General features: G+C 39.2%; 1 protein-coding gene across 1 annotated transcript in view; it reads right to left on the bottom strand.

Annotated features, from left to right (window-relative positions):
• The window catches only part of CORIN (corin, serine peptidase), a 307597-nt gene that overhangs the window by 33086 nt on the left and 249003 nt on the right, over window positions 1–25508 (bottom strand). Inside the window, exons 15-16 of the mRNA XM_069593065.1 lie at window positions 24122–24232; window positions 22909–23038 (exon numbers count right to left, since the gene is read on the bottom strand). Of these exons, the coding sequence (XP_069449166.1) occupies window positions 22909–23038; window positions 24122–24232 (241 nt within the window). The remainder of the gene's footprint in view (window positions 1–22908; window positions 23039–24121; window positions 24233–25508) is intronic.

Here is a 25508-nt window from a genome sequence, read left to right on the forward strand (position 1 = left end):
TTTGGAGATGGGGAGAGAATTCAAGAGAATTCATGAGAGAATGCAAATCAGATAATCAGATTAGTTAAGTTCAGTTCAGTCCCCCAGTTGTATCCAACTCTTGTGACCCCATGGACTGCAGCATGCCAGGCTTCTCTGTCCATCACCAACTCCAGGAGTTTATTCAAACTCACATCCATTGAGTCAGTGATGCCATCCAACCATCTTATCCCCTCTCATCTCCTTCTCCTCCCACCTTCAATCTTTCCCAGCATCAGGGTCTTTTCAAATGAGTCGGTTTTTCGCATCAGTTGGCCAGAGTATTGGAGTTGCAACTTCAGCATCAATCCTTCCTTTGGATCTCCTTGACGTCCAAGGGACCGTCAAGAGTCTTCTCCAACAACATAGTTCAAAAGCATCAATACTTCGGTGCTCAGCTTTCTTCATAGTCCAACTCTCACATCCATATATGACTACTGGGAAAACCATAGCTTTGACTAGATGGATCTTTGTTGACAAAGTAATGTCTCTGCTTTTTAATATGCTGTCTAGGTTGGTCATAACTTTTCTTCCAAGGAGAAAGCGTCTTTTAATTTCATGGCTGCAGTCACCATCTGCAGTGATTTTGGAGCCCAGAAAAATAAAGTCTGTCACTATTTCCACTATTTCCCCATCTATTTGCCATAAAGTGATAGGACCAGATGACACGATAGTTTTCTGAATGTTGAGTTTTAAGCCAACTTTTTCACTCTCCTCTTTCACTTTCATCAAGAGGCTTTTTAGTTCTTCTTCACTTTCTGCAATAAGGATGTTGAGATCTGCATATCTGAGGTTACTGATATTCCTCCCAGTAATCTTGATTCCAGCTTCTGCTTCCTCCAGCCCAGCATTTTGCATGATGTACTCTACATATAAGTTAAATAAGAATGATGATAATATACATCATTGATGTACTCCTTTCCCGATTTGGAACCAGTCTGTTGTTTCATGTCCAGTTCTAAATGTTGCTTCTTGACCTACAAACAGATTTCTCATAAGGCAGGTCAGGCAGTATGGTATTCCCATATCTAAGTATTTTCCACAGTGTATTGTGATCCACACAGTTAAATGCTTTGGCAGAGTCAATAAAGCAGAAGTAGATGTTTTTCTGGAACTCTCTTGCTTTTTCAATGACCCAATGGATGTTGGCAATTTGATCTCTGGTTCCTCTGCCTTTTCTAAAATCAGCTTGAACATCTGAAAGTTCACGTTTCATGTACTGTTGAAGCCTGACTTGAAGAACTTTGAGCATTACTTTACTAGTGTGTGAGATAAGTACAACTGCGTGGTAGTTTAAGCATTCTTTGGCATTGCCTTTCTTTGGGATTGGGATGAAAATTGACCTTTTGCAGTCCTGTGGCCACTGCTGAGTTTTCCAAATTTGCTGGCATATTGAGCTCAGCATTTTCACAGCATCATCTTTCAGGATTTGAAATAGCTCAACTGGAATCCCATCACCTCCATTAGCTTTGCTCATAGTGATGCTTCCTAAGGCCCATTTGACTTTCCATTCCAGGATGTCTGGCTCTAGGTAAGTGATCACACCATCGTGGTTATCTGGATCATGAAGATATTTTTTGCATAGTTCTTCAGGGTATTCTTGCCACCTCTTCTTAATATCTTCTGTTTCTGTTAGGTCCATACCATTTCTGTCCTTTATCAAGCCCATCTCTGCATGAAATGTTCCCTTGGTATCTCTAATTTTCTTGAAGAGATCTCTAGTCTTTCCCATTCTATTGTTTTCCTCTATTTCTTTGCACTGATCACTGAGGAAGGCTTTCTTATTTCTCCTTGCTATTCTTTGGAACTCTGCATTCAAACGGATATAGCTTTCTTTTCTTCTTTGCCTTTTGCTTATCTTTCTTTTCATAGCTCTTTGTAAGGCCTCCTCAGACAACCATTTTGCCTTTTGCATTTCTTTTTCTTGGGGATGGTTTTGATCACTGCTCCCAGTACAATGTCATGAACCTCCATCCATCATTCTTCAGGCACTCTGTCTATCAGATCTAATTCCTTGAATCTATTTGTCACTTCTACTGTATAATTGTAAAGAAATTTATTTAGGTCATACTTGAATGGTCTAGTGGTTTTCCCCACTTTCTTCAATTTAAGTCTGAATTTGACAATAAGGAGTTCATGATCTGAGCCACAGTCAGCTCCCAGTCTTATTTTTGCTGACTGTATAGAGCTTCTCCATCTTTGGCTGCAAAGAATATAATCAGTCTGATTTCACTGTTGGCTATCTGGTGATGTCCATGTGTAGAGTCTTCTCTTGTGGTGTTGGAAGAGGGTGTTTGCTATGATCGTGTGTTCTCTTGGCAAAACTCTATTAGCCTTTGCTCTTCTTCATTCTGTACTCCAAGGCCAAATTTGCCTGTTACTCCAGGTATTTCTTGACTTCCTACTTTTGCATTGTGGTCCCCTATAATGAAAAGGACATCTTTTGAGGGGGGTTAGTTCTAGAAGGTCTTGTATGTCTTCATCAGCTCAGTTCAGTTCAGTTGCTCAGTCGTGTCTGACTCTTTGCAACCCCATGAATCACTGCATGCCAGGCCTCCCTGTCCATCACCAACTCCCGGAGTTCATTCAAACTCATGTTCATCGAGTCAGTGATGCCATCCAGCTATCTCGTCCTCTGTCGTCCCCTTCTCCTCCTGCCCCCAATCCCTCTTAGCATCAGGGTCTTTTCCAATGAGTCAAGTCTTCGCATGAGGTGGCCAAAGTATTGGAGTTTCTGCTTGAGCAACAGTCCTTGCAATGAACACCCAGGACTGATCTCCTTTAGGATGGACTGGTTGGATCTCCTTGCAGTCCAAGGGACTCTCAAGAGTCTTCTCCAACAACACAGTTCAAAAGCATCAATTCTTCGGTGCTCAGCTTTCTTCACAGTCCAACTCTCACATCCATACATGACCACAGGAAAAATCATAGCCTTGACTAGATGGACCTTTGTTGGAAAAGTAATATCTCTGCTTTTCAATATGCTATCTAGGTTGGTCATAACTTTTCTTCCAAGGAGTAAGTGTCTTTTAATTTCATGGCTGCAATCACCATCTGCAGTGATTTTGGAGCCCCAAAAAGTAAAGTCTGACACTGTTTCCTGATCTATTTTCCATGAAGTGATGGGACCAGATGCCATGATCTTAGTTTTCTGAATGTTGAGCTTTAAGCCAACTTTTTCACTCTCCTCTTTCACTTTCATTAAGAGGCTCTTTAGTTCTTCTTCACTTTGTGCCATAAGGGTGGTGTCATCTGCATATCTGAGGTTATTGATATTTCTCCCGGCAATCTTGATTCCAGCTTGTGCTTCTTCCAGCCCAGCGTTTCTCATAATGTACTATGCATATAAGTTAAATAAGCAGCGTGACAATATACAGCCTTGATGTACTCCTTTTCCTATTTGGAGGCAGTCTGTTGTTCCATGTCCAGTTCTAACTGTTGCTTCCTGAGCTGCATATAGGTTTCTCAAGAGGCAGGTCAGGTGGTCTGGTTTTCTCACCTCTTTCAGAATTTTCCACAGTTTAAGTTCAGTTGCTTCAGCATTACTTGTCGGGGCAGAGAGTTGGAATACAGTGATATTGAATGGTTTGCCTTGGAATCGAACAGAGATCATTCTGTCATTTTTGAGATTGCATCCAAGTACTGCATTTCAGACTTTTTTGTTGACTATTACAGCTACTCCATTTCTTCTATGGGATTCTTGCCTACAGTAGTAGATATGATGGTCATCTGAGTTAAATTCACCCATTCCAGTCCATTTTAGTTCGCTGATTCCTAAAATGTTGACGTTCATCTTGCCATCTCCTGTTTGACCACTTCTAATTTGCCTTGATTCATGGACCTAACGTTGGTTCCTATGCAATATTCCTCTTTACAGCATCAAACTTTACTTCCATCACCAGTCACATCCACAACTGGGTGTTGCTTTTTCTTTGGCTCTATCCCTTCATTCTTTCTGGAGTTATTTCTCCACTGATCTCCAGTAGCATACTGGGCACCTACCGACCTGAGGAGTTCATCTTTGAGTGTCCTATCTTTTTGCCTTTTCATACTGCTCATGTTTGGGTGTCTCCTGAGGAAGTACAGGTCAGCAGTGGACTGCTGCAGGGGCAGGGGCTCTGGGTGCAGTAGACACTGGCATAGCATAAGACCTCTTGGAGGAGGTCTCCATTAACCCCAGCAAAGCCACCAGAACTTACACTGGACTGTGGAAACAGACTCTTGGAGGGCACAAACAGAATCTTGTGTGCACCAAGAGCCAGGAGAAAGAAGCAGTGATCCCACAAGAGGCTGACCCAGAATTGCCCATACGTGTCCAAGAGTCTCTCACGGAGGTGTGGGTTGAGGGCATTGAGTGCAGCAGTGCCTGCATGGGACCTTTTGAAGGAGGTCGCCATTATCTTCATTACCTCTACCACAGTTTGGCCTCAGATTAAATAACAGGGAGGGAACACAGCCCCACCCTTCAACAGAAAATTGGATTAAATATTTGCTGAGCCCATCAGAACAAGACCCAGTTTCCCCCTCAGTCAGTCTCTCCCATCAGGAAGCTTCCATAAACCTCTTATCCTTCTCCATCAGAGGACAGACAGACTGAAAACACACAATCACAGAAAACTAACCATTCTGATCACACGGACCACAGTCTTGTCCAACTCAATGAAACTATGAGCCATGCCACGTAGGGCCACCCAAGTCAGACAGGTCATGGTGGAGAGTTCTGACAAAACGGGGTCCACTGGAAAATGGAATGGCAAACCACTTCAATATTCTTGCCTTGAGAACCCCATGAACAGTATGATAATCAGATAGTCTCTACTTTTCATTTCAAGAAGGAGGGGAGAGCCTCAGATGAAAGGTGTGGGGGAGGGGCAGTGGCAGGGGTGCGCAATGGTGAGGAAAGTGACGTGTATATGAAGTTGCTCCCTGGTGGAGGTATTTAGAAAAACATATCAAAGATAAAAGTATGGTGAGCAGCAGTGAGGATTCAAATGAACCTGGAAACCTTGAAGTGGTAGTAGCACTAAGTCTGAGCTTAGCGACTTGCTCTTTTGATAATGGAATGTCTTTATTTTTATTTTTATTTTTGCAAAAACAGAGAGAGAGAGAGCACAGAAAGGGAAGGAAAGTTAGAATGGCATTGAAAGAAAAGTTACCATTTCACCTAGTTACCATTATTTAAAAACAACTGTAATCACAAAATAGAAAAAAAAAATTTTTTTAAACCTCACCAAATGCAGTTATTTTTAATAAAACCCTCTAACGACTTGAGGAAAGAATAAGAGCCAAAAAAATTAAAAACAAAACAGAGTTCTTCATAAAAGATGAACTCTAATCATTTGATTTTTTTTTTAATGGCATAACCCCTCCCATACTTTAAGAAGCATTGCACAAGCTTTAATTGATTTAGGATCTTGAATGAACTGTTATATAATCTAATATGCCACAAAACTGACTGGAAAATGGGAAATTTCTTCCTTCATCAAAATAAGGCTGTGGCTTTCCAGTAATCCCAAAAGTACTGTATGTGGAGGCACAGTGGGATGGGAAGCAGAGAAATCAGAGGTCATGCTTACCACTCAAGGTTTCAAGGTTTCTGTTAACACCTGCATCCTGAGAATTTCTGTCTGCAATAGAACAATCCGTGGCCTCCTAAATTCATGCAATTTATTGGCAAAAAGCCAAAGGAATATCACCTTCAGATACGTTATTTAATGAAAACAGTCCTTAGGCAGATTCAGAGGGCAACAGGGACTCACATGAGGATGGTTCGGCATAAGCATAGGATTCACACTGAGGCTGGTTGGGAAAATCACTGCAAAGGAACCAGGTCCCTTCAATCACCTTGAGGGATGTTTTTGCATTTTATTCAATTAGCTTCCAAGAAAGGCAATTTAGCCTGAACCTCTCAGTTACGTCAAATGGAAAACCTAAGAAATTCATCAAGAAGAAAGGAGTATCATTATGAAAATTAGTTCTCCATGAAACTCTTTAACACTAGCATGCTTCATAGAAATGTCATCTTATCACCCATTAAAAAAAATCGGTGAATCCATATGGCTCAACTTCTGCCATCATACAGAATCTGAGCATCTGTGTGGTTTCAACATTTCTTTAAATAATTTTAAAAATCATAAAAGTAACACTTATACATGGAAAAAAATCCAAACATTATACAATGAAAAAATATTCTTCCCATCCAAGATGTATAAAATCACCACTGTAAATAGCATTTGAGTATCCTTGCCAAGCACTGTCTATAACGCTTGTATCCCTCTGTTTTTAGTCTATACACATTTCTGGGAGATAGTGATAGACAGGAAAGCCTGGTGTGCTGCAGTTCATGGGGTCGCAAAGGGTCGGACATGACTCACTGACTGAACAACAGTATTGTTCTGTATGGTGTTGATGTTTTCATTTAAGGACCTATCTTGGAAGTCTTTGCATAGAAATAGCTAGATAATATTAGTAATGATTATATTAATAACTATTACTTATTTTCTATAGGCAACACACGATAAGATTAACTTGTTTTATATTATTTAATCCTCTCAACTTTGTGACGTATGTATACGTACATATGAAAGTCGCTCAGTAGTGTCTGACTCTTTGCAATCCCATGGACTGTAGCCTGCCAGGCTCCTCTTTCTATGGGATTCTCCAGGCAAGAATGCCGGAGCGGGTTGCCATTTCCTCCTCCAGGGGATCTCAAGACCCAGGGATTGAACCCAGGTCTCCCACATTGCAGGTGGATTATTTACCATCCCAGCCACTAGGGAAGTATGCTTTATTGGTATTCACCATTTTGGAGATGAAAAAATTGAGGCAAAGAGAGAATACAAAATTTTCCGCAGGTCACACAGCTCCGATATTGCATTCCTTGGTCTGACATCAGAGTACCTCTTCTAACACTGTGAGCACCATGAAGCCCTCCTCTTATTCAGAGCACACACCACGTTCTTTCCATAGCTGCATAGTGTTCCATGCACGTACATTTATTTCACCAATCCTCTATTGAGACCATTTCCAATTTGGAATTATAATGAAAAAGCAGCAGTTAACACCTTAACCACTCACCTTTGCCCACATGCACAAGTGTGACTTGAGAATAAATACCTAGAAATAAAACTATTGAATCAAATGTAAATTTTTGATGAATAGTATGAATTTCCCCTTCAGAGAGTAATGTCAGTTTACATACTTATCAAGACTAGGTGTGCCTATACATCTTAATTTTTATAACTATGCATATAATGTAAGCCATGCTATGAAAATATATCTGGAACCTAACTACTCAAATTTTGTTTACCCATTGGTAATTAGTTTGATGTATATCAAGAGAAAAAGAAATCCTCTTGGGTAGAGACCAAAAGGGCAAAACAACACCTTTCTAGTGATGAAACATCAGAGTCACTGTATCTTAAGGTGTCTATGCAGGGAATGAAGTCACATACTTCTAGAGCAACCATGAAATCATATGCACAGAAGAAAATTCAACCACAATCTATTCCAATGTCCTCTTTTGACTGTGTGAGAAAATAAGACCCAGATATAGACCTTTCCCAAACACTTGTGGGGGGCCCAGAACAACAGTGTAGATAGAGGCCAATATACTATATCATTTTCAAAAATTCTCCAAGCGGGGCTTCAACAGTATGCGAACCAAGAAATTCCAGATGTTCAAGCTGGATTTAGAAAAGGCAGAGGAACCAGAGATCAAATTGCCAACATCCGCGGGATCATGGAAAAAGCAAGAGAGTTTCAGAAAAACATCTGCTTTATTGACTATACCAAAGCTTTTGACTGTGTGGGTCACAATACACTGTGGAAAATTCTTAAAGAGATGGGAATACCAGATCACCTTACCTGCCTTCTGAGAAATCTGTATGCAGGTCAAAAAGCAACAGTTAGAACTGGACATCTAACAGTGGACTGGTTCCAAATTGGGAAAGGAGTACGTCAAGGCTGTATGTTGTCACCTGGTTTATTTAACTTATATACAGAGTACATCATGAGAAATGCCGGGCTGGGTGAAGCACAAGCTGGAATCAAGATTGCTGGGAGAAATATCAGTAACCTCAGATGGCAGAAAGTGAAGAGGAACTAAAAAGCCTCTTGATGAAAGTGAAAGAGGAGAGTGAAAAAGTTGGCTTAAAACTCAACTTTCAGAAAACTAAGATCATGGCATCTGGTCCCATTGCTTCATGGCAAATAGATGGGGGAAAAATGGAAACCATCACAGACTTTATTTTGGGGGGCTCCAAAATCACCACAGATGGTGACTGCAGCCATGAAATTAAAAGACGCTTGCTCCTTGGAAGAAAAGCTATGACCAACCTAGACAGCATATTAAAAAGCAGAGACTTTACTTTGCCAACAAAGGTCTGTCTAGTCGAATCTATGGTTTTTCCAGTAGTCATGAATGGATGTGAGAGTTGAACCATAAAGAGAGCCGAGCATCAAAGAATTGATGCTTTTGAACTGTGTTGTTGGAGAAGACTCTTGACAGTCCCTTGGACTGCAAGGAAATCCAACCAGTCAATCCTAAAATAAATCAGTCCTGAATATTCATTGGAAGGACTGAAGCTGAAGCTCCAATACTTTGCCACCTGATGCAAAGAACTGACCCATCAGAAAAGACCCTGAGCAGGGAAAGATTGAAGGTGGGAGGAGAAGGGGATGACAGAGGATGAGACGGTTGGATGGCATCACCGACCTGATGGACATGAATTTGAGCAAGCTCCGGGAGTTGGTGAAGGACAAGGAAGCCTGGTGTGTTATAGTCCATGGTGTTGTAAAGAGTCAGACATGACTGAGTGACTGAACTGAACTGATTATATCATATTAGATATTATAATTTGAGTTAACAAGCTGTTAAAGAAAATTATTCTATCTTCCCATTTTGATGAAGATAACTTTCAAGTCAAATATAGAAAGAAAGCTTGGACTCCTTAAATTAGTGGTTTTCAAACCTTAGCATTCATTAGAATCACTGGAGGACCAGTGACAACAATGGTTGTTGGCCCCATACCTAGATTTCCAGGTTTGATAAGTCTGAGATGAGGCTCCTAAATGGCCCTATCTAACATGACCTCAGACAATACAGATGCTATGGCCTGAGACCATACTTTGAATACAGTGCACCAGACTCCCAGTGGGTACACCTTTTGATGGACAGACTCTTTGCCCTATAAGGTGAGGCATAGCTGAGGAGAAAGACCACAGTGGTCCCTCTAAATCAGGCTTTCTCACCCTTGGCACTACTGACATTTGATGCCAGATACCATGAAATTAAAAGACGCTTACTCCTTGGAAGAAAAGTTATGATCAACCTAGATAGCGTATTAAAAAGCAGAGACATTACTTTTCCAACAAAGGTCCGTCTAGTCAAGGCTATGGTTTTTCCAGTGGTCATGTATGGATGTGAGAATTGGACTGTGAAGAAGGCTGAGCGCCGAAGAATTGATGCTTTTGAACTGTGGTGTTGGAGAAGACTCTTGAGAGTCCCTTGGACTGCAAGGAGAGCCAACCAGTCCATTCTGAAGGAGATCAGCCCTGGGATTTCTTTGGAAGGAATGATGCTAAAGCTGAAACTCCAGTACTTTGGCCACCTCATGCGAAGAGTTGACTCATTGGAAAAGACTCTGATGCTGGGAGGGATTGGGGGCAGGAGGAGAAGGGGATGACAGAGGATGAGATGGCTGGATGGCATCACTGACTTGATGGACGCGAGTCTGAGTGAACTCCAGGAGTTGGTGATGGACAGGGAGGCCTGGCGTGCTGCGATTCATGGGGTCGCAAAGAGTTGGACACTACTGAGTGACTGAACTGACTGAATTATTTGCTATATGGGGCTGTCCTGGGCACTGTAGGGTGTTCAGCATCACCCCTGGTTTCTACCTACAAGATGCCAATATCTCCACACCACTCCTGGACTGCCAATCGAAAGATCTACTGACAATTCCAAATGTTGCCTTGGGGCAGTCACTGCTGGTTGAGAAATACCGCGCTAAGTCCTGGGGTCCAGCACAAGGGCCCTCTGCTCTGGATCTAAAGGTAGCACTGCACACAGATGCAAGAGATTTTCACTCCAATTTGCTTCTTGAAATGTGTGGCCAGAAGACACAAATAAAAAATGTATAACATAATCCCACCCCACCTCTACTAAAATGAGAAGAAAGAACATACCTAGGATTCCAAATTATCCTGATATTCTGCAAAGAATTCTGTAAGGCTTAGGTGAATAATCAGATCTCTAGATAATGTGGCCTATTTTTACCACATTTTCAGGTTACTTGGTATTTAGTAATAAGACATATCATCCTTGTGTTACAATTATGCTAGGACTAATTACATAAAAAATGAACAGCATAAACTCCTTAAAGTCTAGGGCTTCCTTACTTTTGACAGCAACACAGTAGTGCAGGACTTACCTAAACTTACCTAAATTTACCTTCCATTGCAGTGAAAGGACGAGGACTGCTCTATAGTATCTATTGCTTGGGAAAATAATGAGTCTTCGACCTTGGGGGCTGATGGTTAGTCTTGAAATACAAATGCCTTGTGTGGTGGATATATTATTTGCAATTCTAAATATCCTCTTCAGAACTTGGAAAATTTCTATTAAATATTTTATATCTGATTTCAAAAGTCTTTTCTTATACCCTGTCATGTTATTATCTCTGTTTGGTTCCTATAGATTAAATATGTTAATACTAAAAGACAGTAAAATTATTTTGCCAAGTAGAAGGATGGTTTAGAAATACTGATGGAAAGGCATCATGAGTTTCAAACACACACCAGTGAACATGACTATAGAATCATTTGTCTGGTTAGATAGCTGAGCTTATGCTTTATACAACAAAGACTACCACAACAGAAATTTTTCAAAGAAAACCATAAAGTCTGAATTATTTTCCCAGTAAATTAAGTATTTTTAAATATTTTTATTGTATATAATCTTTACTAAAAATATATATTTTCATTCATTTGTCTACCTCAGAGATAGAGTATAATAATTGTACTAGGCCATGATTTATAGGTGGAAGTGACAAAAACCATCTATAAACAAAAAGAAGTAATAGATTATAAAATTAAATTATAACAGGTTCACATTTCATAAAATAAATCAATGGAACTAAATAATTCATTTCTAATACAAAATTATAAAACTGTACCTATTAAATATGCATTATCATTTTAACATAAATTAAAAAATAAAACTAACAAATAAAGCACTATTTAAAATAAACACCAGTAAAAGTATAAAAATAAACCAGTCATTAAATTTAAAAGTCATTTGATCACCTATAAGAATTCAAACTTATAAAACAAACTCAATAATTGGTGTCAGACTGTAAGTATATTTTTGAGCATAAATACATACCTCTTTCAGAATCTATAGTAGACCAAGTATTTCCTTCTAGATATTTTATCTAAAAAAAAAAACCCATTTCTTTTTTGATATGTTGGAGGAAAACTTTGGGGACAGTTATATTTTTTCTTTTTTAAGAGACAGAGACTCAGTATTTTCTTGACAGCAACTTATTTAGTTGTTTAAAAAGTGTTTCCTGTTTGTCTTTGCCTTCTTTCAGTTCATCAGTGTAGAGATCACCAGTTTTCATTGTAATATGCCATTTTTTATTCCACTGGTTCAGAAAGCCTGGAAGCCAAGGTAGAATTTATTTTTCTAATAGGATCCTTGCTATGTCAATTGCTCTTTCCTCTCTTATCTTGAGATTATAGGTATATAGAAAGTGTGTGTATGCTGTTCAGTTGCTGAGTTGTGTCTGACTCTTTTTCAACCCATGGACTGTAGCCCACCAGGCTCCTTTGTCCATGGGATCATCCTGGCAAGAATACTGGAGTGGGTTGCCATTTCCTCTTGCAGGGGATCTCCCCGATTCAGGGATCAAAACTGTGTCTCTTGCACTGGCAGGTGTACTATTTACCACTGAGCCACCTAGGAAGCCCATAGAAACTGTACCTCTATTCAATTTGAAATTTTAAGGCAGACTATGATACTGGGTATGCTACTATATAAAATTACTCAAATTTCAGGGCTTTAAAAAAAATTCAGTTAACAGTATTATATCAACAACAACAACAAAAAATGAGCATTTTAGAACCCAAAATAGTGACAGAATAGCTGAATATCAAAATGTGGAAATGCAGTCAGCCACTAAAGGGATGGGGATAACCTTTAGGATAGCTGGTGCCCGGGCCAAGTACCTTTAGGACCCTCCATCTCTCATCTCCACTTCCATCAGTGAGAAGGAGGGAGAAAAGATGGGAGGGTGGTTTTAGTGACCTCCAAGTGACTTTTCCACAACCCAGGGGACAGGCTGTCTGCAGCTCTAAACTCAAATCCATTCATCTTTGTGACCAAAAAGAAGTCTTTTTGCCAAAATCGACTTAAATGTTATTGAAAGACTTTATCACAAAACCAATCACTGTTGCCCAAGAATGAGGTCCTTTGATCTGTCCAGCTTGGATGAGGTATCACCTACCCTTCTACCAATCACTGAAGCCAAGAAAAGTGCATCATGGCTAAAGATGGCAGCTCCCTTTTGGATCCCAAGGATCAAATGGGAACTGAAGCAAATCCCAAAAATGAAGGGATGCAGGTCCCCAAGGAAAGGAGGAATGCAGAGAAGCAGCACAACAAAAGTCTGCTACAAGTGACTTCACTTGAAATTTTTAGTTTAAAAGATTATTATGCCTCAGAGTCAAGATCTACATGTTAGTTTGTTAGCTCTTGGAAGATGTAGGAAGGGTACACAATTGGGTAGAAATTAGACTTGTGTTCATGAATGATGTAATGGGTTAATACCCAGTATTCAGTAAACTTGCTTTACTCAGTGCTGAAGGAATATCACCCTAACAGAATTTAAACAAATGACATAGTCAGATGGACAAGGATTAAAACTGATTATTAATAAGGCTAATATGCTAGAATGGAAATGGAGGCAGCACATTGGTATTACATCAGATAGAGTGAACCTCTCGAGGAGCTATTTTACCTACTTTAGTGAGAGGAACAAATTACAAATATGTGAAAAAATAGTTTCTGATACCAGTAGATGCTTTGAAGAAGATAGTGGAAGCAAGTAGAGAGTACCTTGGTGACTGTGAAAGCTGCTCCAATGAAGGTTGTCAAGACCTTTGTAAGTAGTTGATATTCAAGCTGAGACATGATTGATGAGATGGAGGTGATCCTGTTAAGGTCTAGAGATCAGCTTTCTGAACAAAGTAACAGTGAAGCCGAGGCATCTGGGATGGGAATAAGTTTATAGCACTGGAATATCAGTAATAAGGTCAATACGTCTAAAGTTTATCAGACAAATGCAAAGTGCTAGGAGATAGGGTCAGAGAGGGAGGCAGCTTCCAGATTATGCCTTGTAAGTCAGAGTAAGAAACTGGATTTTGATTCCGAACTGTTCAAATTAAAGGAAAAGACCAGTGGGTTTGGCATTTAGATAATATCATTGCTATAAACTCTGTCTTGGGAGTAAAAAGCAAGCCAGACTGCAGTAGGTTTCAAAGACAACACGGAGAAGTCAAGTCATCACCGGGAGTCTCTGGTACAGTTCCAAAAGCCATAGGCTGCCATATAAGGACTTCTAACAGAGATAACACAGGTCTTCCTGGTCAATTTCTTATGGATTCTCAAGATGTAAATCATGTTCTTATCTACCTAGGACCCATTGATATTCATGCCCAACAGCAATATGTAACGAGGACTAGAGAATCTGATGCCTTCAAAGACTTTTAAAGAGATTGCTTATTCCCCATTCCAAGGCCTTCTTGCTCACAAGTAGCCCTAAATTTTTGGTGGAAAGGTGTGTTTTGACAGTACTTAATTCTGGAGAACTCATGGAAACCATCTTTGATTTTACAAATCCTGTGTGAGTCCATTTTTAATGATGAACATTTTTTATCACAAAATGGAAAGAGAGTAAATAAAAATGTGATTAACCTAGGATCTTACATAGTTTATATTTAAAATGGCAAATTTCCCTACATCACTGAGAGGTTTCCATTTCATTTCATAAATTATTCATTAGCCCAAATGAGACAGTTTGAGATTCAGTTTGCTAACCAATAATCTGAATTCTTGGCATAGCTTGCTGATAGTGATCATGTGGATATGCTCTTAGGACAATTGGTAGGCTCACCTTGCTCTTGCTTATTAAAGCTTCATACCTAGTGGTCTCATTTGTTGTTCAGTCACTCAGTTGTATCTGATTCTTTGTGACCCAATGGACTGCAGCATGCCAGCCTTCTCTGTCCTTCACTGTCTTCCAGTTTGCTCAAACTCATGTCCATTGAGTCAATGATGTCATCCAACCATGTCATCCTCTGTCACCCACTTCTCCTCCTGCCCTCAATCTCTCCCAGCATCAGGGTCTTTTTCAATGAGTCAGTTCTTTGCATCGGGTAGCCAAAGTATTGAAGCTTCAACTTCAGTACCAGTCCTTCCAATGAATATTCAGGGTTGATTTCTTTTAGGATTGACTGGTTTGATCTCCTTGCTGTCCAAGGGACTCTCAAGAATTTCTCCAGTCTCAAAGTTCGAAAGTATCAATTCTTCAGCACCCAGTTTTCTTCATGGTCCATCTCTCACATTGTACGTGATTAATGGAAAAACGATAACTTTGACTATATGGACCTTTGTTTGCAAAGTGATGTCTCTGCTTTTTAATATGTTGTCTAGGTAGGTCATAGCTTTTCTTCCAAGGAACAAGTGTCTTTTAATTTTGTGGCTGTAGTCACCATCTTCAGCAATTTTGGAGCCCAAGAAAATAAAGTCTGTCACTATTTCCATCGTTTCCCCATCTATTTGCCATGAAGTGATGGGACCGGACGCCATGATTTTCCCTTTTTAATGTTGCGTATTAAGCCAGCTTTTTCACTCTGCTCTTTCACCTTCATCAAAAGGTTCTTTAGTTCTTCTTCGCTTTCTGCTGGAAGGGTGATGTCATCTGCATATCTGAGGTTACTAATATTTCTCCTGGCAATCTTGACTCCAGTTTGTGCTTCAACCAGCCTGGCATTTCACAAGATGTATTCTGCATATTAAATAAGCAGGATGACAATATATAGCCTTGATGTACTCCTTTCCTAATTTTGAACCAGTCCGTTGTTCCATGTCCAGTTCTAACTGTTGCTTCTTGTCCAGTTCTAACTGTTGCTTCTTGACCAGAATACAGGTTTCTCAGGAGGCAAGTAAGGTGGTCTGGTATTACCATCTCCTTAAGAATTTTCCACAGTTTGTTGTGATCCACACAGTCAAAGGCTTTAGCGTAGCCAATGAAGCAGAGGTAAATGTTTTTCTGGAATTCCTTTGCTTTTTCTATGGTCCAACAGATGTTGGCAATTTGATCTCTGGTTCCTCTGCCTTTTCTAAATCCAGCTTGTATCCCTGGAAGTTCTTAGTTCATATACTACTGAAGCCTAGCTTGAAAGATTTTGAGCATTACCTTGCTAGCATGTGAAATCAGCACAATTGTGCAGCTGCTTGAACATTGCTTGGCATTGCCTTTCTTTGGTGTTGGAATGAAAACTGACCTTTTCCATTCCTGAGGGCACTGCTGAGTTTTCCACATTTGCTGGCATATTGAGTGCAGCACTTTAACAGCATCATCTCATGGAAGATTCTTCTCATGGAAGAACTTAAAAAATAGCTCCTCTTCCTTTAGGATGCAGCAATTTTTCAGGAAAATTATTCTTCCTGTTCACCCCAGTATGGCATACTTCAGAGAATTTTACACTTACACATTGGACTCTATGATTTTCTTCTCAGCCAGACAGTCATATAACTGGCAGCTTCTTGGGAATGTGTTAAGAATTTTTTTCCCCATGCCCAAACCACATATCTGCCAGAGAAGTTACAAAGCTACATGTAAAAGAAAACAGCATTTTGTGGATTTGCTTCACCTGATTTCTACTTAAAATAAACCAAGCATGTACTTATTACTATGTGACTTTTCAGAACATGAGAAATTTTTGGATCATGGTCCTGCATGATGAATTTCTACCACCATTACCACCTCCTCACTGCTATTTACTTAAAAATCCTACAATGATAAGATCACTAGGTGACCTTTCCGTTTTTTTAAAAGCCAAATAAGTTTGGACTATTTTCCTCAACTGGTAGGGCTGCTGTAAGCTAGTTCATCTCTCTTTCTTGAAATTCATATCCTTATACATGCTCTTTCATGTAATTAAGACTTGCCACATAACTCCCATACAAAGCAATACTAAATGAGGTTTATGTTTGAGAAAGTGGGTGACCACGTCAATCATGGCATGTCTACTGAAGAACTGGGTGCTTCATCAGATCTACTCATCATATCGAAGAGGTCTTTTGCCCTTAGTTGGACTTACATCCTAGCTTTGTATTTTTCTGCAACCTAGCAAGTTCCTTGACTTTTCTAATCATCAGTTTCTTAACTATGTAAAGTAGAAATAACAATACTACTTGTCTTTTATACTAATGTAGATAAATTGAGATAATATGTATCAAGTACTCAGAACAGCCTGGCATACAAGTAAGGTTGGTCATTATTATTCTGTGTAACCTATTCTGGGAAATAAATGAAGAATCAAAAAATGTGAATGATATATATCATTGTAGAATTAAGAAAGCTATCGTGTTGTATTGATTTTTAAGTAATCACAGGAAATTTAGGGACAAAAGAAGTCAAGGATATGAGAAGGGCTTCATAGAAGTCATGAGGCTTGAGTAAGGCCCTGAAGAATTTGAATTGGAAATGTAAAAACAATCATCAGTGGACCCAGAGGCAGCAGCAGGAAGGAATGGGCCTATAAAGCACAGATAAAAGACCAGCCAGTCTGGAAAGAGAAGGAGAATGTAAAAGGATATGAATTTGAAGAAAAAGAGATGATCTAGCTTATAGCAGGCCTACCAGTTGAGGAAAATAATCTAAACTTATTTGGTTTAAAAAAATGGAAAGAAAGAGGACTTCTGACAGAAAATAATTTATTTCTGTCTCTCAAGAGTCCCTTGGACTGGAAGGAGATCAAGCCAGTCAATACTAAAGGAAGTCAGTCCTGAATATTCATTGGAAGGACTGATGCCGAAGCTGAAACTCCAATACTTTGGCCAACTGATGTGAAGAACTGATTCATTTGAAAAGACTCTGATGCTGGAAAAGATTGAGGGCAGGAGGAGAAGGGGACAACAAAGGATGAGATAGTTGGATGGCATCACTGATGCGATGGACATGAGTTTGAGTAAATTCCGAAAGATAGTGAAGGACAGGGAAACCTGGCATGCTGTAGTCCATGGGGTTGCAAAGAGTCAGACATGACTGAGCAACTGAACTGAACTGAACTGAACTGAAGGCCCATTTCCTCAATCATAGACGGCTATCTTGTTGTGTCATCACATGATGGAAGGCTGGAGGGAACTCTCTGTGATCTCTTATATAAGGGCACTAATTCCATTCTTGAAGCCTCCACCCTCATGTACTGATCACCTCCCAAAGCCCCACCTTTTATCGCCATCACATTGGGGTTAGGATTTCACTTATGAATTTAAAGTGGACATAAACATTCAGTCTATAGCAATTGGACATGATGTTTGTACTATAGCAGGTAGGCCTTTAATAGAAATTCAGTCATGGAATAGTGAGAGCTTTCAGGGAAATGGAAGCACCAAAGATCTCCTATTGCAGTTTCCCTCACCAGGCACTGCCCATGTTTCTTTGCTTCTCTTTTTGGCAAAATTGCTCAAAAAATTCTATGCTTACTGTCTTTTGTTTCTCTTTTCTTATCATACTATCTCTCAGGCTTTTGCTCCCTTGCAATATTGAAACTGCTCATGTCAATGACATGCATGTTGCTGACTAATAGTCATTTTCAGTCCTTATTTTACTTCTCAACAGCATTTGATAGAACTGACCATCACTTTTTCCTTTATAGACTTTCCTCACTCGGTTTTCAGGGTACAACATACTCCCACCCCACTGGTAATTCTTTTTCATTTCCTTTAGCTTGCTACTTCTCTTCTCTGATCTTCTTAATGAGAGGGCTCAGCTCTTGGTCTTCTTATCTTTTCTCTGTACATTCCCTCTCTTGGCCACCCAGATCAAAAAATGAACAATATCATTTTTGAATACACTGAATACTCACAATCAAAAATATGAAAAAGTGTTGGTGAGGAGATGGAGAAATTTGAACTCTTCTGCATGGTTGGTGGAGTATAAGATGGTGTGGCCTCTTTGGAAAATAGTTTTGTAGTTATTCGAAAGTTACACATAATGTTACCACTTGACCCAATAATTCTAGTTTTAAGATATATGCCCAAGGGAATTGAAAATATATGTTCACACAAAAACTTATACATAAATGTTCATGGTAACATCATTCATAAGAGCCAAAAAGTGGAAACGACCAAAATGGCCATCAATTGATGAATGGATAATCAAAAGGTGGTTCTATCTACTCAATAGACTACTATTCAGCCATAAACAGGATTGACGAACTGATACAACATACAACATGAATAAATCTTAAGAGCATTATGCTATGTTGAAGAAGCTAGACAAAAAAAGCATATAGTGCATGATTCTATATGTGAAATATATACAATAGGCAAGTCCATAGATACAGAAAGTAAATCAGTATTTTTCAGGGGCTGAGGAGAAGAAGAATTGGGAAATGACTGCTATTGAAAATGGGGTTTCTATTTTGATGAAAATACTCTGTAATTGGTGATGATGGTTACAATAACCTTGTGAATATACTAAAAACAACTGAATTGTACACTTAAACTGTGAATTTCATGGTATCTAAATTATATCCTAATTTTAAAAAAACTACAAGGATTTGCACTTCCTTCCCATAGTTTACATGTACAGGACCAGCATCCTGGGCTAGATTTATTACTACAGACGACAGGATCTGTCTTTGAGGTTCATGGAAGTCAATCAATAAGGAAACCATCCTGGATTAAATAGTTCACACATGACAAATGAATTCTGAAATTAGAAACTTTGTCCTGGGAATACATGTTAGGAAAAATTATGATGTAAATCTTACATCAGGGGCTATTAGGTAATACAATAGATGCTGTCTTTGTGGTTTTGCCTAAGTCACAGAAACATTCTTTGGAAGGATATTTCTTCTACTGATCAACTCTAAAGGATTAGGGCATAAAATCAAATTGCAACTAATTCTATAAAGGAATTTTTGCCAAAATAGTATAGCCTATTTCCAGATGATCTAACTTTTATAAAGATAAGCTGATGAGGCCAAGAGACACAAAGAATCACATTTTCTTTGACCAACTTCCCCAAATATCAGATGTCTCAACTGAACATTTGGCAAGCATTAGGAGGCAGTCTAAATTCTGATTTGTATTGCTGATTAAATAAATGTCCATATGTTTTTGATACTGGATACGCAGGTAGCAAAGTCAATATACTGTCATGAGAATTTAGGGGCTTGATTTATACCCTTATCCAATCAAAGAGCCATCGTACTTCCAGCTGGGGTGAACTCCAGAGATACCTACAGATGGAGATAAAATGTCTTTCAGCTTCAGAAGAGAATTCTGAGTCCTCTCATTTGGACAAGCACTTAGTTGAGAGTCTAGCTTTTCTGCTGTTAGACATGGAAAGCACAATTTGGGTCTGAGAAAACTCTAAGTGCAGGTGTTTTTAATCAATTGCTTCTATCATAAAAGCATTTCAATAGAATCCCTGCAAAACATGTCACTTGGTGTAGATCTGCATTTTTAACAAACTAGCTCCATGAATGATCCATTTGGATTTAAGGTGTGTTTGTTTTGGATACTACACTACAGTGCTTTTCTCTATAAATGTTTACTGAATGAGTGAATGATTTAATGAATCTATATTATATTATCAAGGTAATATTAGAGTTGAATATTTTTCTTATACAATTTTAATAGAAATGCCAAGCTATAAGTGAAGTTTTCTCAGATGACAAAAAGATTTTCCTTTAAAAAACTGATTGTTTACTGATATGTCTTCCCCATTATGTTATAAGCTCTTTGACGATGTTATTCACCTTTGCATCCTCCACACAATGCAATGCAAGGTCCATAAGCAGATGCTCAAAAAACAATAGGAGAAAGATATGGAATAGAACTAGTTGGGATCATTTTTTACACTTCAAGTTTTGGATGCACAGTCTGTTCAGCAGTACCAAGGCAGGTCCATAGAGTGACTACTCCACCCCAGAAGCTAAAGGAGGACAGCTCTTTCCTCTTTCCTCTTCTCTGACAGCTGCAGTATAGGTCAGTGACTAGTCACGGCCAAAGAGACCTTAACAGTAGGGACTTTGGATCTGGAGGGAATGACTCAAAGATGCAGGATTACTTAAGTGTTAATTTGAAATACCAGTGACAGAACTGTGAGTTTGCAGCACAGCAACTGGTCTCCAAGCATAGTGGTAACCGCAGCTTCCTAAGTATCCTAGTCCCACGGTAAGAATTTGGCCTTGTCTTGCCAATGATCTTTATTCCTGCCCCAGCCTGACTTTCTAGGTATCTGTCAATTCATGAGCCACCCATGTAAACTGAAGAGTAAATTCAAAAGCAATCCAAAAGTATATTGGGGGTTCATGTTTGGGAACACATGTAAGAATTAAAGATTTTAAAATTTAAAAAACTAAAAAACTAAAAAAAAAAAAAGAAACCTAATATTACCTTTTGTACTCACTTCCTTGGAAGATGAATCACTTCTTACCCATTAACTCAGGCACATAACAATTATGGTTTTTCAACCATACTGCTCTCCCTCAAATGTTCCTAGCCCTCCTATGAAATACAGTTATCTTTTAAAAAATCCAAATGTCTATCTAGATTTTAAATATCCAAGATATTGCAAAGATTTTCCCACTGTGTTAAAGAAATGAAACAATGGAGTAAAGAGATTTTCTAAACTCCTATATACACACAATAGCCAAAAGCAGAAACCACTAAAATTAATACTTCATCAATGGATCAACAGATTTAAAATAAGGGGCTTCACTCGTGGCTCAGTGGTAAAGAATCTGCCTGCCAATGCAAGAGACACTGGTTCTATTCTTGGTCCAGGATGATGCCACATGCTGTGGAGCAAATAAGCCCATGCATCACAACAACTGAGCCTGTGCTCTAGACCTCAGAGCTGCAGACACTGAGCCTGCATGCTGCAACCACTGAAGTCCAAGCGCCCTAGAGCCCATACTCTGCAACAAGAGAAACCACTGCAATGAGAAGCCTGGGCATAGCGACTAAAGAGCAGCCCCCACTTGCCGCAGCTAGAGAAAGTCCGTGCAGCAATGAAGACGCAGCACAACCAACAATAAAACTAGATAAAGTAATTTTTAAAATATGGTGTATCCACACAATGGAATATTATTCAGCCATAAACAGAAATAAAGCACTGATACATAGATGCATGAAAACATTATGCTTAGTGAAAGAAGTCAGATGATGATGTTTCCACATTATGAATACACTAAATGCCACTGAATTGTACACTTTAAAATGGCTAAAATGGTGAGTTTTATGACACGTATTTTTTCCACAATAAGAAATTTAAATTCAATATCCTCAAAATTAGGAGAAATATAAAGCAGAATATTTTAAAAATGATTCCTTCTGTTTACAACAGAACAGAGTGGCTTGTCAAGAGAATTTTCTGGTTATAAAATCTTTGTAATTCCAACTTTCCCTTCGAACTCTCAGTGGAGTTGTGTCATTATGTAATCAGGTTTCCATGTTAAGAAATTACCTTGTGTCTGGCGAGAGGAAAGTAAAGCTCTTCCAAAAGGCATTTAATTTATCTCTGGTCACAATCACAACTCCTTTCATTTAGACACAATGAGGAAGTTTTGAAAATGAAGTACAGTTTAATGGATCTTGACAAATATAATTTTTCCACTCTGGCAAAGTTTAAAGCTCTCTTATTACAACAGTTACTCAGTTTTCCAAAGATGTAGGACTTCACATAAGGAAAAATAGGCTGAAGATGCTAGTATTTACATAATTCTTCAAACTGGGGTAGCAAGAATGTGCGGCAGGTTGCTACCCCATAATTGGATGGCTCATTATTATAAAATATTTCAAGTTTGCTCAGTGGGATACTGGGAAATGACATTAACTCAGTCTTTTACTCTAGAATTTTATAACTTTTTATTTCCATCATTTCTATATTTTCCCCAAAACTCACATACATCATCAGTAAAAGAAAAAAAAATGTGTGTTTATATGTTTAACTGTATAAACACACACACACTTCCACATATATTCTAAGACCTTTCAATTATTGTTTTCCAATCCCAACAGAACTAGAAAAGAAAGCCTTACACACCAAGAATCCCACTTTCAAAGTATTAATTTCAGTGTGTGTGTATCAAAGCTGGTGACTGTCTTTTCATTCTAAGAAGCAAAAATGGTGAACTCTTTGCTGATTTACATTTTCTGCAATACATAGGCTAAATTGAAATACCAGCAACTTCATGTTCTATTTCTCAACTTATTGAAAAATGTGTGTTGCTTAAAAAGGCATTTTCAATAACCTCTTGGGGGAAAATTGCAAGATTTCCCCATCAGATTCCTTGGAAGAAACCATCTTAATGCTTTTATAAATAACAAAAGCATTTCATTTCAGAAGTCCTTAAAATACAATCATTTCATTTACTTTCAGAGGCTTTATTAAAGTAGGTTTTCAACCCACACTCTTCAGAGCAGGTGCCTGTAATTAAAAACAGTCCTCTTACCTGATTCATTTCCTGTGCTTTTTGGGTGTGAGAGCACTAACTCATCCTGAATTCATAAGGAAGACATTATTGCCAAGTTCCATGAAGCCCTCTGAGAAATTCATCAGGGCTACAAACTACTGACCTTACCCTAAACCCATCTGCTTGCAGGCCAGCTGACTCAGTGTCTCCTGCCAGCCATCCGCACACACGTGGTGTTCCATGGCAGATCTGTGAGCCATCAGGAATGAGGAGGAGTTCACGTTTGCAGAGAGGGTCACTGAGTGGGGAAAAAAAGGAGGGGAACTCTAATTTAAAACATCTCTTCTCATGAAACCACATGATAACATGCCTTTATTTTACTTGCAGACATGTATTTTTATTTATTTTAGCTAAAAACTATTTGGTGAATTCTTCCGCTCTGCAAACCATTGTGATCACCATGTGGCAGAGGACTAGAAAATGAGTTAGATGTGTTTCTGCCCTCAAGAACTAGAGACTCTTAGGGAAATGGACAGGCAATTCTCAACTTTTCATTATGAGTTAGAAGATGGCCAGCGGCAGTCCCATTCCCATGAGTTTATCCAATGATTTGAATAATTAGAAGGAGCTAGTTGTAACTTCATTCAAATTGTTTCCTTTCAAGAAGGTATTTGAGAATGTAAATGTGTGAGTGATGTTAATTTTGGATTAATGTGGCATATGGGCTAATTCTTCTTTTATAAAAGAGAATCCTCTGTACTTCATACCCCACAGATCATTTATGGAAACACTGCACAATTAATGATAATACATTTCATAATTATGATTTGGCCAGACGATGCCAAAATAAGGACCAAGGGAATGGAAGGAGGGATAAGTGTAGGATGACAGAATGAACCAAACTCAAGATTATAAACTGCAACACTGGGACACCAGTGGGAGATGCCTTTAAGTCCTGTGCATGGAAGGTAGTAGATAGACAGAAATCTCATCTGGATTTCGAGCAAGAATATAGGGCAGACAGAAAGGCCATGTTAATATCTTATTCCAGGTAGTGTCAGTGATATAAGATTGACCAACTATTGATAAATGTTAAAGTTGGGGGATGATAGAGTTTAAAATTATATTCATATGGAAAGTTATATGATCATAAAAATTTGAACCCAAATATTTTCATATGTAAGACAGACAACAGAGAAGTAACCTGGGGGGAAGTGTTCTGTGAGTTGGAAATAGCATGTACAAATCACTGCTGACTGCTTTTACAGTAGTAAAGTAGAAGAGATGAACTTGGTTAGTAAGATCCATAAAGCCAGTTAGGATTCGTTTAACTTAAATGGCCACCAGGCATTAGAGCAGATGGCAGAAACAAGCAGCTCACCACAGTCCCATTCATCGGAACTGTCTATACAGTCGGCTTCACCGTCACACCACCGGTCACGTGGCACACACTCGTGGTTTGCACATTCTAGCTCATCAGCTTGGCAAAATGCTGGCAGGGGAACAAGAAGGGAGGAGACAAACATTTTAGGAATGGATGACATTTGCACTAACAGGCACCTCACGGTTTGCCAACAGGTGCGTCAAAGGAGGAAAAGATGTGGTTGCCGAGGCCTTCCAGTAAGAGTCAATACCGAAGAGCAAAGCTGGTACGATCTCATTTTTGAGATGTCCATCCACACAAACAGCAAGCATTTAAACAGCACTACCATCTCCAAGTGACTAAATTCTCTGCTACTAACCACAGCATTGAAAAATGGCACCCAGAGCAGCAGAAATCCCAAAGATGAGAGCACAGAACTAAAATCTGAAGTGGCTTGAGCTGAGCACTGGACATGAGCAGACTGAAGTCACTCTAGGATGAAACCCAGCTCTGTCCACATTTATGGTTAGTTTTATTTTTTTTTAATCTCTAGTATTAAGTGACTCTCAGAGTCACACACTAATCTTCTCTTGGGTTTTTAAAAACTATAGCCAAACTCCTTAATTGCCTGCTGCTGCTGCTGCTAAGTCGCATCAGTCATGTCTGACTCTGTGTGACCCCATAGACGGAAGCCCACCAGGCTCCTCTGTCCCTGGGATTCTCCAGGCAAGAACACTGGAGTGGGTTGCCATTTCCTTCTCCAATGCATGAAAGTGAAAAGTGAAAGTGAAGTCGCTCAGTCATGTCCGACTCAGCGACCCCATGGACTGTAGCCTACCGGGCTCCTCTGTCCATGGGATTTTCCAGGCAAGAGTACTGGAGTGGGGTGCCATTGCCTTCTCTGCCTTAATTGCCTATCTAATATCTATTACTTTTCTTCCTCCTTTCTTAAGGGAATCTGATTTTTATTCAGGCCTCCACACCAGCCCCTGTCCAGGGAAAGAATCCTAAGTCGTTTAAATAAGACATGACATTTTTCTCACTACAATTGTATTTTCCTGAGTACAGTTATTAGCCCAGGAGCAAACATGGCACCTAAAATCAGCGTCTCGGCTTGTGGTTTTGTAGGTTGTACTTTACAAGGTAGTTCCTGACCAAACCCTGCCATCCAAGGCTGTGTGTCCTAGCCTGGAAGAGAAGTGGCCTGGAAGAGACACCATCTTTTCTTATTGGTTCTCCCTAAGGATGCTTCTAGACCAATATCATCATGCCTATATTTTACACTTTTGATTGTATTTGGCATATATTTTTCCAAGTGAAGTTTTAGTCAAAAAGTCTGAAAATACAAAAAGCTTTTGACATGTATTTCCAAATTTCTCACCTATCCAAAATGAGGGATAATTAA

The sequence above is a fragment of the Ovis canadensis genome, chromosome 6, assembly GCF_042477335.2.
Source record: "Ovis canadensis isolate MfBH-ARS-UI-01 breed Bighorn chromosome 6, ARS-UI_OviCan_v2, whole genome shotgun sequence".
In the NCBI taxonomy this organism is placed as follows: Eukaryota; Metazoa; Chordata; class Mammalia; order Artiodactyla; family Bovidae; genus Ovis; species Ovis canadensis.